The sequence below is a fragment of the Cibotium barometz genome, chromosome 5, assembly GCF_041138505.1.
Source record: "Cibotium barometz isolate CiBa-2024 chromosome 5, ASM4113850v1, whole genome shotgun sequence".
In the NCBI taxonomy this organism is placed as follows: Eukaryota; Viridiplantae; Streptophyta; class Polypodiopsida; order Cyatheales; family Cibotiaceae; genus Cibotium; species Cibotium barometz.
The window spans coordinates 50,625,157-50,639,996 of record NC_141050.1 but is presented as its reverse complement, the minus strand read 5'-3'; the positions used below and the strand labels follow the sequence as shown (position 1 = coordinate 50,639,996).

At 41.8% G+C, this 14,840-nt stretch overlaps 1 protein-coding gene across 2 annotated transcripts in view; it reads right to left on the bottom strand.

Moving 5' to 3' along the window:
- Positions 1–1,236: 1,236 nt before the first annotated feature.
- The window catches only part of LOC147638609 (DEAD-box ATP-dependent RNA helicase 26-like), a 48,545-nt gene continuing 34,941 nt past the window's right edge, over positions 1,237–14,840 (bottom strand). Inside the window, exons 3-11 of one of the 2 annotated variants that reach the window (XM_086798527.1) lie at positions 6,873–6,928; positions 6,482–6,703; positions 6,171–6,377; positions 5,974–6,060; positions 5,659–5,754; positions 5,314–5,557; positions 4,765–4,947; positions 2,501–2,900; positions 1,237–2,393 (exon numbers count right to left, since the gene is read on the bottom strand). In XM_086798527.1, coding sequence (XP_086654653.1) covers positions 5,315–5,557; positions 5,659–5,754; positions 5,974–6,060; positions 6,171–6,377; positions 6,482–6,703; positions 6,873–6,928 — 911 coding nt within the window. In that variant the 3' untranslated portion in view covers positions 1,237–2,393; positions 2,501–2,900; positions 4,765–4,947; position 5,314. The remainder of the gene's footprint in view (positions 2,394–2,500; positions 2,901–4,764; positions 4,948–5,313; positions 5,558–5,658; positions 5,755–5,973; positions 6,061–6,170; positions 6,378–6,481; positions 6,704–6,872; positions 6,929–14,840) is intronic. The other variant, XM_086798526.1, reaches the window with a different exon arrangement.

The window sequence follows — 14,840 nt, the reverse complement described above, 5'->3', positions numbered from 1 at the left end:
AAGGGATGTTTAAATAACCATAAGCATTAAACCCATATTGCATTTAAAATTTGGGTAAGAAGATTATCAAAATGTGTAATGTTATGTATGTGGTTGATCTTTGTTTTATTCATGACAGTGAAGCAAGGTTAAGACACCTATGATTGCACATCTTAATGCATGGTTGCCTATTTTTCATTCACAATCCACGTAATCACAAAATTGATATGGTTGAACTACAAGAAGGCACTTTGGTTGTATGGGTTGGCATAAAAAATTAACTTGTTTTTGTTTTTCGAGTCGGGTTAGAAGTGAGCAAGCTTGTTCCAAGACTCGAACAGAGAAACACTTTTGTCATATAAAAAATTAATCAAGCTTATAATTCCCACATGCTGATACAAGATAGGTGCAATACACACAACACTATTGAATTGTGGCCCGTTTTGCACCAACTATGCACTAACCAAGGCTATCAATCCAAACCATCAAGTTCGCAAACTATCATGGAAACCCATAAAATTCACATGTTTTGCAAACTTATAGTTTTCATCTAGCCTGTAGATTATATTTTAAAAGCCTACATGGAAGCCACTCTTGGCTAGTTCTTGAAGAGGATTAGATCACAATTTAGGAAGGCTATTAGTGACCCTCCAAGATGTTGCCAAAATGCACTCTTTAGCCTCTTCAACCTTCAATTTCATGAGCTTTGGGTAACCAAAGACTCAACTTGCGAGTAAACATAAATAGAAGGTTGTTAGTGACCCTCCAAGATGTTGCCAAAATGCACTCTTTAGCTTCTTCAACCTTCAATTGCATGAGCTTTGGGAAACCGAAGACGAACTTACGAGTACACATAAATAACATGTGATATGAAAGTGGATTTTGAAAAAATAACTATATGACTAGCTCCAGAATACAAGGGCTTAATTATCCTAAAGAGTTGAAGACATTCTTAGTGCAATGATGTCAAAGCCCTTAAAACCCTACCTTTCCCTTGCTTTCAGAAAAGAAGCAACTTACCAAGAGCTAACGTTTCAATAATGTTCGACGTTCATTAAGGGTTGAAGCTTTAGGTGCACAAATAAGAAAAAATCATGGTGAGATTCAAGGTTTGAGTAATGCTGCTACATAGGTACCATGCTCATCTTCCCCTTGGTAAATGAGCTAGTTGTTTGTGTTAAAGAAAGAATCCACCAAGGTTATGCGCTAGAGCTGTTGTCAGTTACTATTAGAATTATATTGTCCTAGACCCAAAGATTTGACATTTGACTTATTGCACCTTACAAGAGGGGGACCCATTACTATTGTTTTTTTTTTTAAGCACAGAGTTAGGGCCGTTATACATACCCCACCGCCCATGTATGGGTGGGGGATTGGGCGGGGGGGATTGCCTGCCCATGAATTATGGGCGGTGGATACCCCCACCACATCAGCATGGGCAGGCAGGGGTATGGCGATGTGTAATGGGCCTTATATTATAATGTAGAAGAACCAATTATATCGTTACAAACAAGTATTGCTTTTTAATAGAAGAAGCCATATGATCCCTCAGACATGTCAGGTTCTAAATGAATTTGGCCAGTTCGGTGTCTTTTCGCATAGTTTCAATCACCTCCTCGGCTACCTGTCCATCCTTTGCCAACCTGTCTTTCTATATCCGGTTGAGCTTGAGCTGGAATTCTTCCTTGGCTTCCTCGGTTGAACAAATCTACCTTCAAGACCCATTACTATTGTGAAAATGTGGAGGCCAAAATTTATGAAGCCGATAATGGTTAGCTTGTTGCTTAACTTCGTTGCTAATCATATAATTACTGGGAATCATTCCTTAAATGCTTTCTTTCAGTTTCTGCTATGCCCATCAAACCTTCATGTCTGTATTTACAAAAAAATAATGCCTTGTAATAAGACCTTGGAAGTAGCAAAGCACTGTGATTTATCATCGAGTCCTTGGAATTTAGTTTGAACACTGAAGCTATGTGGCATTTCGGCTGAAGTAGCTGCACATTGACTCCTGGCTCCGTTCTCAATCCATCCTATCATCACAATTTTGCCCATCGGTAGGGCATGGGCCAAAGAGATGGCAGGTTGCTTCTTCTGAACCCACCATTGCTTTGAATTGACTAAGCCAGTCCCGCCTATTCAGCCTTTGAATATTAGATTCATTAAAAGCATGTTTTCAAAATCTGGTGTAGGACATGGGGCTTTTACACTTCACGCATTATCCTCAACCGAGATCCCTCTCCAAGCAGGATGTGCGGCAATAATTCCCTTGCTCCAAAGTGGGGGCTTGGATGGAGGAGATCCCCTTCTCCAAGAAGGATGGGTGGCTATTTTTCCCTTACTCTACAGGTGGGGGTGTGATGTGTAAATACCCTCAACATAGCACCGAGTGTAACTCCAACATCAAAAAGTACCTGCCACATTGCACAAAGATGTTAATCAAATACTCTATTTGGAAAAGCTGAACATACAACTGCATGATTTACACTGGATTAATGTTGAGCTTGGCAGCTATTCGTACCCGGATAGGAAAGAACCCAAAGTGAGGAAGTTGCATGCAATGTGTGTTCTCTGCTTGTGCTCTGCAATGACATACCGGCCATAACAAGCGATTATACTCAAACCCTCTTCGATCCATCTTTGCTTTGCCTGTGTTTCATCATGCCTACATGATGAGCTCAAAGCTGTCTTCGTTTCTTTTTTCTTAAACCTCGAACCCCACGCAGCGACATCTTTGAAATGATTGATCTGGGGAGAACTGGGGGCTTATCAAATCCAATAGAAGAGCTGAACTCATTGGCGTGACTGACTATCTTTTCTTTACTTAATGCTAGATTGGTCAAGGATAGATAATAGCCAAGCCATGTTCGGTACGCATGCCACCGTATTATGGAATCGATACTTGACAGGGTAGAAACTATCTGCAAAATGTGCATAAAGTAATCAATCAACTTTTGGGACCCCTCTTAGAACAGCAGTCCACTGTTTCAGCACAGCAGTTCCTTATGACATCCAGCTAAGCACCTAAGACAATGTTAAGTTCAGAAATTACATCAAAATTTAATGTCGGGATAAGAAAGCATCTCCACTGTAGCGCAGTTCATAGGGGGTTTGACTCTCAAACCAGGCTGGCTGCAGCTGCGGAAAAATTTAAAACTAAGAGATACACAAGGTTCCTAAGCCCTCTTCTTGAGATAAGGAGGCTACATAACTGCCCAATATTCTACATGGACCTCTAAGAATCTTTTCTCATCTCGTAGAAAGAGGCCCAGACACTGTTCATTAGCCTGAAAAAGAAGTTAAGGTCTTACAAACATCACAATGGTAGTCCAAAACATCCATCAGGAACAGTGATATGAAGCTGTGATTGTATGTGCAAATGATTTGCAGTCCCCTACTTGTAGAAAATTGGGTGCTTGGCTTTGTGGGCATCTTTGAAGATGTAATTACCATCACATGGTCATCGAACAATTATGCGAGATGCTCTCTCCAACTGACCAAGTGGCTTCCTTGTAGGGCTTGTCTAAATGGCTTGCCCACTGGCTAGAAATCGGCAAATATTTGATACCCCCTTATAATATTAGGGTTTTTGTGTGTAGCAGAGGTGTGAGGGCAAAAGGACGAAAGAACCTGATGTGCAAGAGATCAGAGCAAATCAACACAGCATGAAATGGATGAATGAATATATGTATAATGGTGAATGTAATCCACTACAAGAGAGCCTCTGTGTGAGGCACTGATGAAGTGACCCTGAGGAAGTAGACCAGCAATGAAGCAAGGACGAAGTCGGAGCAAGAGGCTCGGTCTGTGACGAAGGCTCGTGTCGGGGACTGTGGTGGCATTCTGCGAGGATCTCGATGTCGAAGGCTGTGAATGCAGGGCTGCACAAGAGCAGTGTGCTGAGCAAGTCCTGCAAAACGCAAGACTGAGTAAATGCAGGGTGCTGCGCACGGGGCAGGGCGGCAGCCTGGATCTGACTGCGCAGGGGCAGAGCGATGACTGCTGTGGCTGCAGCAACAGGGCCGAGCAGGGTGCAGCCGGGATCAGTTGAGGGCGAGCTGCTGGGGCGCCACACAGCAGAATCATGAATGCCCGATGATGGATGATGTGAGGCAGAGCACCGCTGCTATATGCTGGTTGGTGAAGGAGCAGGGCACCGTGTGGAATGCTGATTGATGAAGATGATTGCGTTGATAGCCAAATGAGGGGCAGCGTAGGGCATTATATAGTGCTGCCCCCCCCCCCCCCCCCCCAAAGGACCAGGTCGGCTGGCCCCGTCGGCCAGCCTGGCCGACCTGGTCAAAAGCCTTTTTAGGCCTTTTAATGAGGGCCTTCTTGGGCTGTTATAGAGGGCCATTTTTGGCTGCCCTTTTGGGCCTGGTTGTCGCACAGTACCTTCTTGTCTCCACAGACATGTAAAAAACAATTGGGTTCTTGTGATTTCACTCAACCTAACTTTGGACACACTAACAAGAGACTTGTTAGCTACTTTTGTACATTACATTGCTAAAGATCCATAATAATCACTTGACCTATCAGAGTGCAAGGCACAGAACATAAGTAGCAATACAGGCAGCTAAAGAGCATGTGAACCAGATCAGCCATGGCTAGTGAAATAATGAACCAGATAAAAGGGCAACCAAACAGCCTGAATAGCGGCCCAGGGTTCAGCAGGGAGGCTGGGGCAGGTGTGGCAGCTTATTTGGGGATTTTAAAAGCACCAAAAAAAGGGGCTCAAAGCGGAAATTCAAGATAACCCTTCATCAAACTAAAATTCTTAGTCACCTTGGCTTCTGTCAAGGAGTCAATCTTAGGAGAAGAAACCAACTCAATGGATTGATTCTCGACTTTTTCAAGAAAGAACTCCTCCCAAGGTGTCAATAACAGTAATGATTCTCCATCCTTCCCACATCGACCTGTTCTCCCTATCCTGTTGATATATGTCCCTGCACGTTCCGGCAAACCAACCTGGACAAAGCAGGTGTGCAAAAGAGTCATTACCCAGTGTCAGAATATCTGTTTACAGAGTTGAGAAGCTTAGAATTGACTAGGTAAAACAGCTAGGGTATGACAACAGCGGAAAAGTGGCCACTTTCTTTTCACACCAAATGAAAAAAATTGCATTCACAAGCGCATATCATGCACGCACATGTTTTGGTTGTGCATATGCGCGAGCAGGCACATGTGAGAGCATGCATGTGTTGTGAATGTTGAGTGTGTGTGTGTGTATACGTGTGCATGTGCATCTCAAGCCTGTTGTGTGCGGTGTGCACATGCACGTGCAGTGAGCAGGGAAAAGCATGAGATCAAAATGAACTTTAGAAATGAAAAGACCTTAGTCTTCATAATTCACAAGAACCTGGATAACAAGAGTCACATTCGGATAATCAAGTCCACGAGAGGAAACATTCGAAGTAAACATAATGGTTGAACCTTCTGAATCTCGGAAGTCCTTGTAGGTATGGAATCGGTACATTTGGCTCTTTTTTGAATGGATTTCACTACAATTGAAACCAAGTTCTTTGAAAAGCTGATGCAGGAATCCAGTTATCCTGGCAGTTATGCAGAAGACAAGTACCTACATAGATTTTTAAAAAAAACATTTATTTAGATGAACTAATATGATCCAAGAAATTTTCCCTTCTATGGATGGCTTGATTGCTATATTGGCTTTCAAACCTTGTAATTGGGTTTGAGTTCTATGTGCTCCTTAAGAGCCGAGTATAACACTGCAAGATGATTTTCAACAGGTGCAACTATGCATTTTTGCTTAACCTGTAATCATGTTTTGATGCAATAAACAAAGTGAGTTCACAGTATAAGGCTAGAAACAAAACCGTCCCCTCGCCTGGGACAGGCAAGATTGCCTGTTCATCCCTGACAGCAGGCAGCCATGATGGGACCACATTCCTGGAGCAAGGATGGTTCTGTATCCAGCCAGAGGTAATAGCTCACAGAATTACACTTTAAACTTTGAAGTTGAAATTTAGAAACCTGTTGGTGTGTCTCCGTGCTACTGAGGTCAACCATATCAATGAACCTGTGGCTATCTTTCAGAGCGATCTTGGATATGCTTCGAATCTGTAGAATCAATCACTTCTCTAACAATCTATTATAGCAAGCCCCATAAATCAAATATTTTTCCAGCTACAGCAGCAAGGACTCTATAAAAAAAATCCATCATTACGGACCTCTTTGGGGATCGTTGCTGAAAACAGCAAAGTTTGCCGAAATGAAGGCAAACAATGTATTATGTCTTCGACACTCTTTCGAAAGCCCATATCTAGGACATGGTCGGCTTCATCAAGGACAAGCAGTTTCAACTTCCTGAGCCTCTGTTTGAAACCATCTGTTTTCTCTAAGTGGTCAAGTAACCTTCCTGGAGTAGCAATAACAATCTAAACACCAAAAAATTATAACACTTCATAAGCACAGAGAACCTAGAAATCCAATCTACACACCTTCATAAGCCCAAAAATCTACATACCTACACAACATATACCTGACACACACTGGCCTGTATAGTCTCCCTTTCCTTGGATACACGAAAGCCTCCAGTTAAAACTTTTGCTTTGAAATCGGTGTGAAATTGTAGTAATGTTCGCGCTTGAGTGAAGATCTGAAGAGCAAGCTCTCGAGTTGGACAAACAATGAGAGAAATGATGTCACTTCCGACACTTTGACTGCTCGGGCATGCGTCCAAAACTGCCTCTATTGCTGGAAGCTGCAAAAGAAGATCATGTGATGCCAGTTTGCAACAGTAATAGTTTGATATTCATACCACACATAGAATTAAATCATGCATTGCTTTAAGCTATGCAAGGTAATAGAAAGGAAAGTGATCCAAAGGATGTGAAAACACTGAGATTCTAGCTATGGAAGATAGACTTCACCAAAAATGCTACTGTCTTCCCAGTGCCAGCCTTTGCTTTGACCACAACATCATTGCCTACAAAAACATCAAAAATGTAATAAATAAACAAAAACCATCTTGAGTAGACATTGAAAAGTATTTAGCATTTAGATCTTATTTACATACAAACAAACATATATACATATATGTGTTTGTGTGCACATGCGTGGGTGCAAGTGTGGTGTGCACGCCATGTGTGTGTGTGTTCATATGTATATATACGTATATACATACATTTACATATGTGCACACACATGAGCGCGGCACACACATTCATAAGATATCCAAGCTTAGAAATTGAGTGTTTTTCAACGAAGTAGCACAAAGCAAAGAAAAATACAATGACATGAAGAAAAAAGTATGCATAGCCCTCTGGTAACCTAAATGAATTTGTGCCCTTCTTTACTCTTCCTTCGGGTTTGATCTTTCCTTGATTGAGCTTAGGTTGATGTTTCAAACTCACAACAGCTGGGCAGTTTGATTCTAGGCCTTGTAAAGCCTTTACAAGCCTTCATCTTGTTAGCATTCATGGTGCCAAGACGGAGCATGTGCAAAGAGAGGGATGAAGGATCAAGCCATGACTATGGTGGATGGAGGATAGTCATGGTGAGAGTGTGTGTGTGTGTGTGTGTGTGTGCGCGCGCGCGCGTGTGAGAGAGAGAGAGAGAGAGAGAGTGTGTGTGTGTGTGGACTGTCAAGCGTGTTCACCTGCGTCATCTGTGCCTTGTGCACGCGCGCGCACTGGTTGATATAATGGTCTTTTCGCGATCCTTACCTGCCTGCTGCTAGACGTCGACTTTTTCTGCTGCAGTTGTCTTCTTCCTGCTAGCACCTGCCTTCTATCCCTGAATTCCATCTGCCTGCTAGTTCTTCTTCCTCCCCACCTCCTGCTAGCCGTTCACCTATTCCACCTGGCCATCGTCCTTTCTTCAGCAGCTGATATTCACCCACCTGTTGTCAGTAGCTTTTACATTTCTTAGACGCCACTTCTGGTTTTGCCCAGCCTCAGACCTTGTGTATTTGTGTGTACAGTGATCCTTGGTTGCCCTACGTCTCTTTGTCCTTGCTCTCTCTCTCTCTCTCTCTCTCTCTCTCTCTCTCTCTCTCTCTGGTCTTTTTTTTCTGTACAGTCTCTCAGCTATGAACCCTATACAAACTTTCAAGCGTGGAGATGTAAAGAGGAGACAAGAGCTCATTGGAGATTCAGATACTTTCCCTTTACACTGAAAATCCTGAATTGCAGCTGTTTACAGACACTCTCCATGAAGGTTTTCCTAAAATTAAAAAAGTTTGGAAGACTCTTGCGCATCAATTCCGTGTCAAAGTTCCTGGACATGTAATGCCTAATCTTGTGATGAATCTGGCTCAAAAGGCTGTAGTCCTTTTTTCCCCTGCGAAAATGCCAGACTAGCACTTGTCGCACAATGGCTTAAAGCATTGCTTGGGGGATGTTTTGTAACTGGTGTACATAAAGCTGACCGTGGCTTTTCTGAAGTGATATTCACAGATCTGCAATAGAAACAAACACTGCTGGAAAAATCGCCTTTGTTTTATGGTGGGCAACTAGTGCATGTTTTGCCATGGTTGCCAATTAAGGACTATCAAAGCATAAGGCACAAGTGCCCTGTGTGGTGGAGGTAGTCGACCTCCCGCTTTATTGCCGGGCTGCACTACTGTTTTTGGTAGAAGCATTGGGCAAAGTTGTGTGCCCCCCATGCTCGAATGGAAATGTCAATAGGTTTTCCATATTGTGGGATACTGATAAACCCACACCGCCAGATGTCACCTTTTATGTGGAGATGACTGGCATGCCCTCCCAGGATGTCTTTTTTAAACTTAAAAGATTTGCTAGCTCTTGCTTAACTTGTGGCAAATTTGGTCATATGCAACCCCAAAAGGAAAAAAATGTACAACACGCCCCAAATGCTAACATGGACAAAGGCAAAATGAAAGCTGCATCCACTAGTTCTCCTATGCCAAAACCAAAGGAGAAAGAAAAGCAAGATATAAATGTTTGCAGACCCCCAAAAAAATCATAAAACCCAGACCTATTGTCTCGCGCAATTGGACAGAGGTTGCCTCGACTAGTGGACATAGCACTAATGAAATAGCTAATGATGTTCCAACCTGCAGGTGTTGGTCGACTTTAGTCAATTGTGAGGGCTGATCCATTATATGAGCAAACCCAATCACTGCCACTTGCAAATGTTGCACTTGACCCTGGAAATGTGAGTACTTCAGATGCTATGGTTAATGTTGAGCATGGCTATGCCGGAAGCTAGGCAGCCATGTTGGTGGAAACTTAAGAAAGATCTGTTGCTCCCATTACATAAACATGTAAATATGTATATGCCACTTAGATGTTTGACATATAATGTACAAGGCCTCTGTCAAATAAATAAATGGAGGCTGATTTGGGCTTACATACATAGAACTCAGCCACACATAGTTTGCTTGCAAGAACACAACCGACATTCTTTTGCTGAGAGAGAAGGTTGCTTTGTGGGTTTTTGTATCTTTTATGCTGGTAATCATGCTTTTTCTAGCGCTACCATTTTGATTAGGCATGGGCTAAAGCCTTAACTGGCCTATAACGATCCTCAAGGCAGATGGATGACCATTAAATGTATGGTGAATGGTGATATATTTGAGTTTGCAACTGTATATGCTTTGCAAACATCTGCAACTCCAGCTCGAATGTGGCAACAATTGCAGGCTTATCCATGGGTCACAAATGCCTTTTTATGTGGTGACTTCAATAATTCACCAGACTATGGAGACAATAGCTCTCATAGATCACACATAATTGCTTTTGAGAGAAGGACATGGCAAAATGTACTTTGAAGCACAACAACGTGTGACTTATGGAAGCATCTAATGCCTACCCAAAAAGGATATACCTTTCATCACAATGCTGTCAATGACTATTAGGCCAAATTGGATCGACTGTATATGCTAAATGCATACCGGTTTGATGCCTTTACTTGCACTATGTTCATAGACTTCTCTATGCAAACTTCAGATCATTTCCTTTTATGGATGAATTTGTATTTTGGCATGACTATGCATGATGTACCTTTGCCTCACAAGAAATTGTTTATAGTTAATAATAGCTACCTGACACATTAGCAATTCAAAGTTTTGGTGGACACTGAAATTCAGTCTATAAAGCTTCACATGCAAATAGATGTAGATCTAGCGTGGTAAAGATTTGCAATCAGAATCTAGGATGTTATTCGAAAATATGGCAAATGGTATATGGGCATGGAAAGGCAAAATGTATTGATTGAAAAATCAACAATACAATTACTGACAGATAGGAGGGTAGCTGCTCTAGAGCATGATGACTTTCTAGAGGCTCAAAATTGCCTGAAACACAATGATGCCAGGAAACTTCAAAAATAGCAAATTAGGGCAAGACAAAAATCTCTCAAGGATAAAGGTTGCTCTTCAAAGGCCTTCTTTAAGAATCTGCATACTTCTAGGTAGACTCCAAAACGACAATGGACAATGGACCCAAAATAAGTACCAGCTAGAGATAGAAGTATTGAACCATTTTCCTGCCCTTTTTGATACCCTACAAATATGTGGAGGAGAGAGACTCACAAAATACAAGAAAAGATCTTGGTTATTAAGTTGCTCAAAATACAACTAAGCTTCATGCTCATAAAATGCCTTCTAGCTCCACCTTTAAATAGGTGAGCTAGTGGACCATAAGTCCATTCACACACACACCCTTCTCCTCCCCTTTTACATAACCTTAGTCTCTTAATACCCCCCCTAAATACCAACTATGAAAAAAATTGGAATAGGTGGTATTGGACATAGGATGCCTTTATAACATTGGGCGTACAAGGTTAGGAATATAAGTGTGGTTACATTGAGATTTAAAACAGTTTCTCAATGGAGTTAGAGGCTGATACAAAGTTAGCCTCTGACTCTTTGTTAGGACATTTGAAAGTGATATGTCCCGTTTGTTTACACTTGTTACATTTCATTTTGTTGGGATATTTGATCCAACAATTATTTACCAAATGACCCACCTTTTTGCAATGGACACATCTTACTTTGATCACTTGATGTAACAAAGCTTGTTCGATATTCGATGAAGTTGTTGCATTTGAAGATTCAGCTCCTCCCTTTGGCCTCTTTTCTTCATCAAGACAAGATTGAATGACTCCTTCAAGGGTGGGATTAGGTATGTTCTTCACGGTGGTGACTAAGGTGGGGTACACCTTCTTGACTGCTTTTAGCAAAACAGCCACTGCATCATCTTCATCCATTCTCGCATTCACTAATGCAAGTTGAGCCATAAGGCCCTTCAAGTGAGAGATGAAGGCTCCAATGCCATCTCCCTCTTTGAGTTCCAAACTGAAAAATTCAATTTTAAGTGAGATCTTGGAATTCTTACCACGAGCTCCATAGAGCTTGTCAAGCTCATCCCATTTCTCCTTTGCAGTCGGAAGCTGGTCCACATGGTGAATGAGAGCCTCATCAAGATGAAGCATGATGATGGCTTGTGCCCTCTCATCATCTTCAATATCTTCAGCCTTAGTTCGATCAATAACCTTAGTGCCGGAGATGAATGGCCAAAAACCTTTGGACATCATCTTGTACTTGACAAGGACTTGCCAAGTGTGGAAGCCCTCTCCTGAGAGCTTCTTAATTTGGGTGTTGTCCTTTGACATTGGGTATTGAAGGAGATTACTAGAGAGTAATGGGCTAATTTATGAAGAGGAAAAAACCAGAAATTTTTTATGTTTTCGCTTAAGTAGAAAGAGAAAGGCTTATGAGAGTGCAACAACCCTTAATCAAGTCAAGGATGTTGCATAAAAAAGGAGATTAAGATGGTGAAGTTTATGGTTTAGCAATTAGGGTTTGCCCAACCACTAATTCTGATGGAGATTAGCTTCATTAGTATCAAAGAACACTTTGTTTGGTGATTAAGATCACCATTAGTGTTTAGCAACACTATTAGTGCTTAAGAGCACATTTCTAGCGCCTAATGACACTTGCATTGGTGATTAGATTCACCATTAGTATTTAAGAACACTCTTAGTGTTTAGAAACACTTTGGAATGACTCCTCTTTGCTGGATTAGTAGCCTCATTAGTATTAATCAATACTATTAGTGCTTATAAGTACACTTTGAGAAGCTTTGTGCACTTGAAGATGTTGATGAAGCTTGATGACAATGAGGCTTATGAACACCTCATGGTGTATGCCCACAACATCAGAGGATCTGGAGCAAAGCCCTTTCAAGAGGCACTTAAGAGATTTAGAGCTAAGAAGAGGAGATTAGTGAAAAAAACATTATTGTGAAGCTTTTATTGAAGCTTCCATGGCTTCCTCACAGGGGACCCTGGTCTTTTGCTGATTACGAGCGCATCTGACAGGCATTGAAGCTCATCTCTCGGCTGTAGAGCCTTGAGACTATGGGCTTCAAAAGCCCTAAGCCCACTAAGCCTGCAATCGCCTACACACGGCGAATGGTCGTACGAAAAACAACGGTTCAGAAAACGGGCGCCGGCCTGCTCAGAGTGCAATGGCGCGGCTGAGGGAGGAGTAATCGACTAATTAGCTGTACGTTCCTGAGCGCCCGGACCTCCTCTACATTTTCCCAAATGGAAGCACGCCGAGTTCTTGCCTCCACAAGTTGCTAGAGCTCCTCCACTGGCAGGAGGTTCAGCTCCACAAAAGAAAAGAGAATAAAATTGACCTATTCTACACCACAAAAATGACCTAATCTTTCCAAGCTGTGATACCATGATAGAATTTAGTGGTGCTCATGCTAGATCAAATATGTGGAGGAGAGAGACTCACAAAATACAAGAAAAGATCTTGCTTATTAAGTTGCTCAAAATACAACTAAGCTTCATGCTCATAAAATGCCTTCTAGCTCCACCTTTAAATAGGTGAGCTAGTGGACCATAAGTCCATTCACACACACACCCTTCTCCTCCCCTTTTACATAACCTTAGTCTCTTAATAACAACCATCACAACAAACCTTGCATGCGCATCATGTTCTTTTGCAATAGATTAACCAAATTGCTACACCTCAAAAAGCATTGGAAATGGAAGTGTCTTTTAGAGAGGAAGAGCTGCATGATGCCTTGCGTGGTTTAGGGACATAGAAATCTCCCGGTTGGACATGGCATCATTCCCAGCATCAGAATCATCGTCAAATATTTATCGGATATTTATGTATGATTTATCAGGCATTTTCCAAGCATTAAAAGCATTTAGTTCAGCTTGTACATCAATGTATGGGGCTGGCAAGGCACCTGCAGCAGTGTACACATCATCCACAGCATCTAGTTTATTTTATGCAATTTTTAGGCTCATTTATGGGGCAGCCGACCAGCAGGAAAAGGCTTATTCAGCAGTCGTGGACATTTGGATTGGTGACAGCCATCCTTCATCATCCTTCAGCATGTTTCCCTCTCTTCCAGCATGTTTCCCTCTCTTCCTGGGGTAGACATCATCTAGGACATCATAGATCCATTTGGATCTCATTGTAACCGCATTCATCATCTAAGATAGTTGCATTGCATTGCATTGACACTCATCTCTCTTGTGTCCATCTCAGTTAATCATCTCTTAAGTAAAGTGTAGCACTAATCCAAGGTTGCTTAACATCGATCAGTCGCCGCATGTCACAGTTCTTTTTTGAGCAATCTATCTGTTTTTATCCGCTATAAACATTCTAAAGCTTTGGACATGAAATTGTCAATATTCTTATTTGACCAAGGCACAAGAGGCAAGTGGAACTGAACAAAGGCCATAATGATGGATTGGACAAATACGCAACCGTACATGCAATGGCCACGTTGACAGTTTACAATACTCAATCTTATGATTCAGCTTATCCATAACCCATTTGTTGCTTGAGAGACACTTTCCGTGCTATAGGATATCCAAGATGCCGTACTATTTGGTTTGGAGGCAATATGAAACCTGGCCAAAGAAAGGAATGCCAATCACATTCTTTAATAGGAAACAGCTTCTACTTAGTAAAATTAACCTTCAATCTAGCAGCTAATCCATATAGCTTCAAAGCATCCATGATTGCATTGACATCATGTTGTGTGTTCCTGGGAAAGAAGAAGGAATCATCTACATACGCTTGACTAACAAATTGACTGGCTCCTGTAATGTCAATATCATGTGGCCTCCCTTCTACAATCAAATTGTCCATATACAAGAGCAAGGGGTGAGTAGCTATCTTATAAAGCAAGGCACTCAGTGGACATCCCTGTCTCATGGATCGTCCAAGCGTCCATGAAGCAGAGAGTTCATTTCCAATAATAGATTGGGCTATCCCTTTCTTATACATCCAGTATATCATATTCCTCATTTTTGGACCAATACCCATTTTGTCCATCACTTGAGAGATGAATTGCCATTGAATTGTGTCAAACGCCTTTTCAATATCTATTTGCATCATGAGTACATCCTGATTCGTGTATTTAGCATATTCAATGCCTATGTAGGCGTTTGTAATATTATCCATGATTTGTTGCCTAGGCACAACAATATGGAGGAGGGTGCAACCCATGAAGAACATCTTTCAATATGTTGACCAACATTTTAGAACATTTGGCTGTGAATGTTATGTGCATATACCAGATGCATCCAAGACGAAGCTTGACGCTATGTTCCAACATCATCTTACAAAAGTTAAGTTCCTATTTGAGCGGGGAAGATGGCAAAATGACACTTCCAAGAAGCCGGCAGCACACCAGAGTGCCAACAAATATTAATCATATAAAGCACTTCTTTTGCAGTGAATCCCAATACTCAAGAAAGAACTTTGGAGCAAACTTCCCCCTTCTTTTGTGGAAGAACTCCCTGCTGCCAATTGAAGTCCAAAACTCCATTCACTCCTTTGATGATGGATGTCATTCTTCCCCACAGAACTCATGGGTGAAACCTGTAAGCCTTGC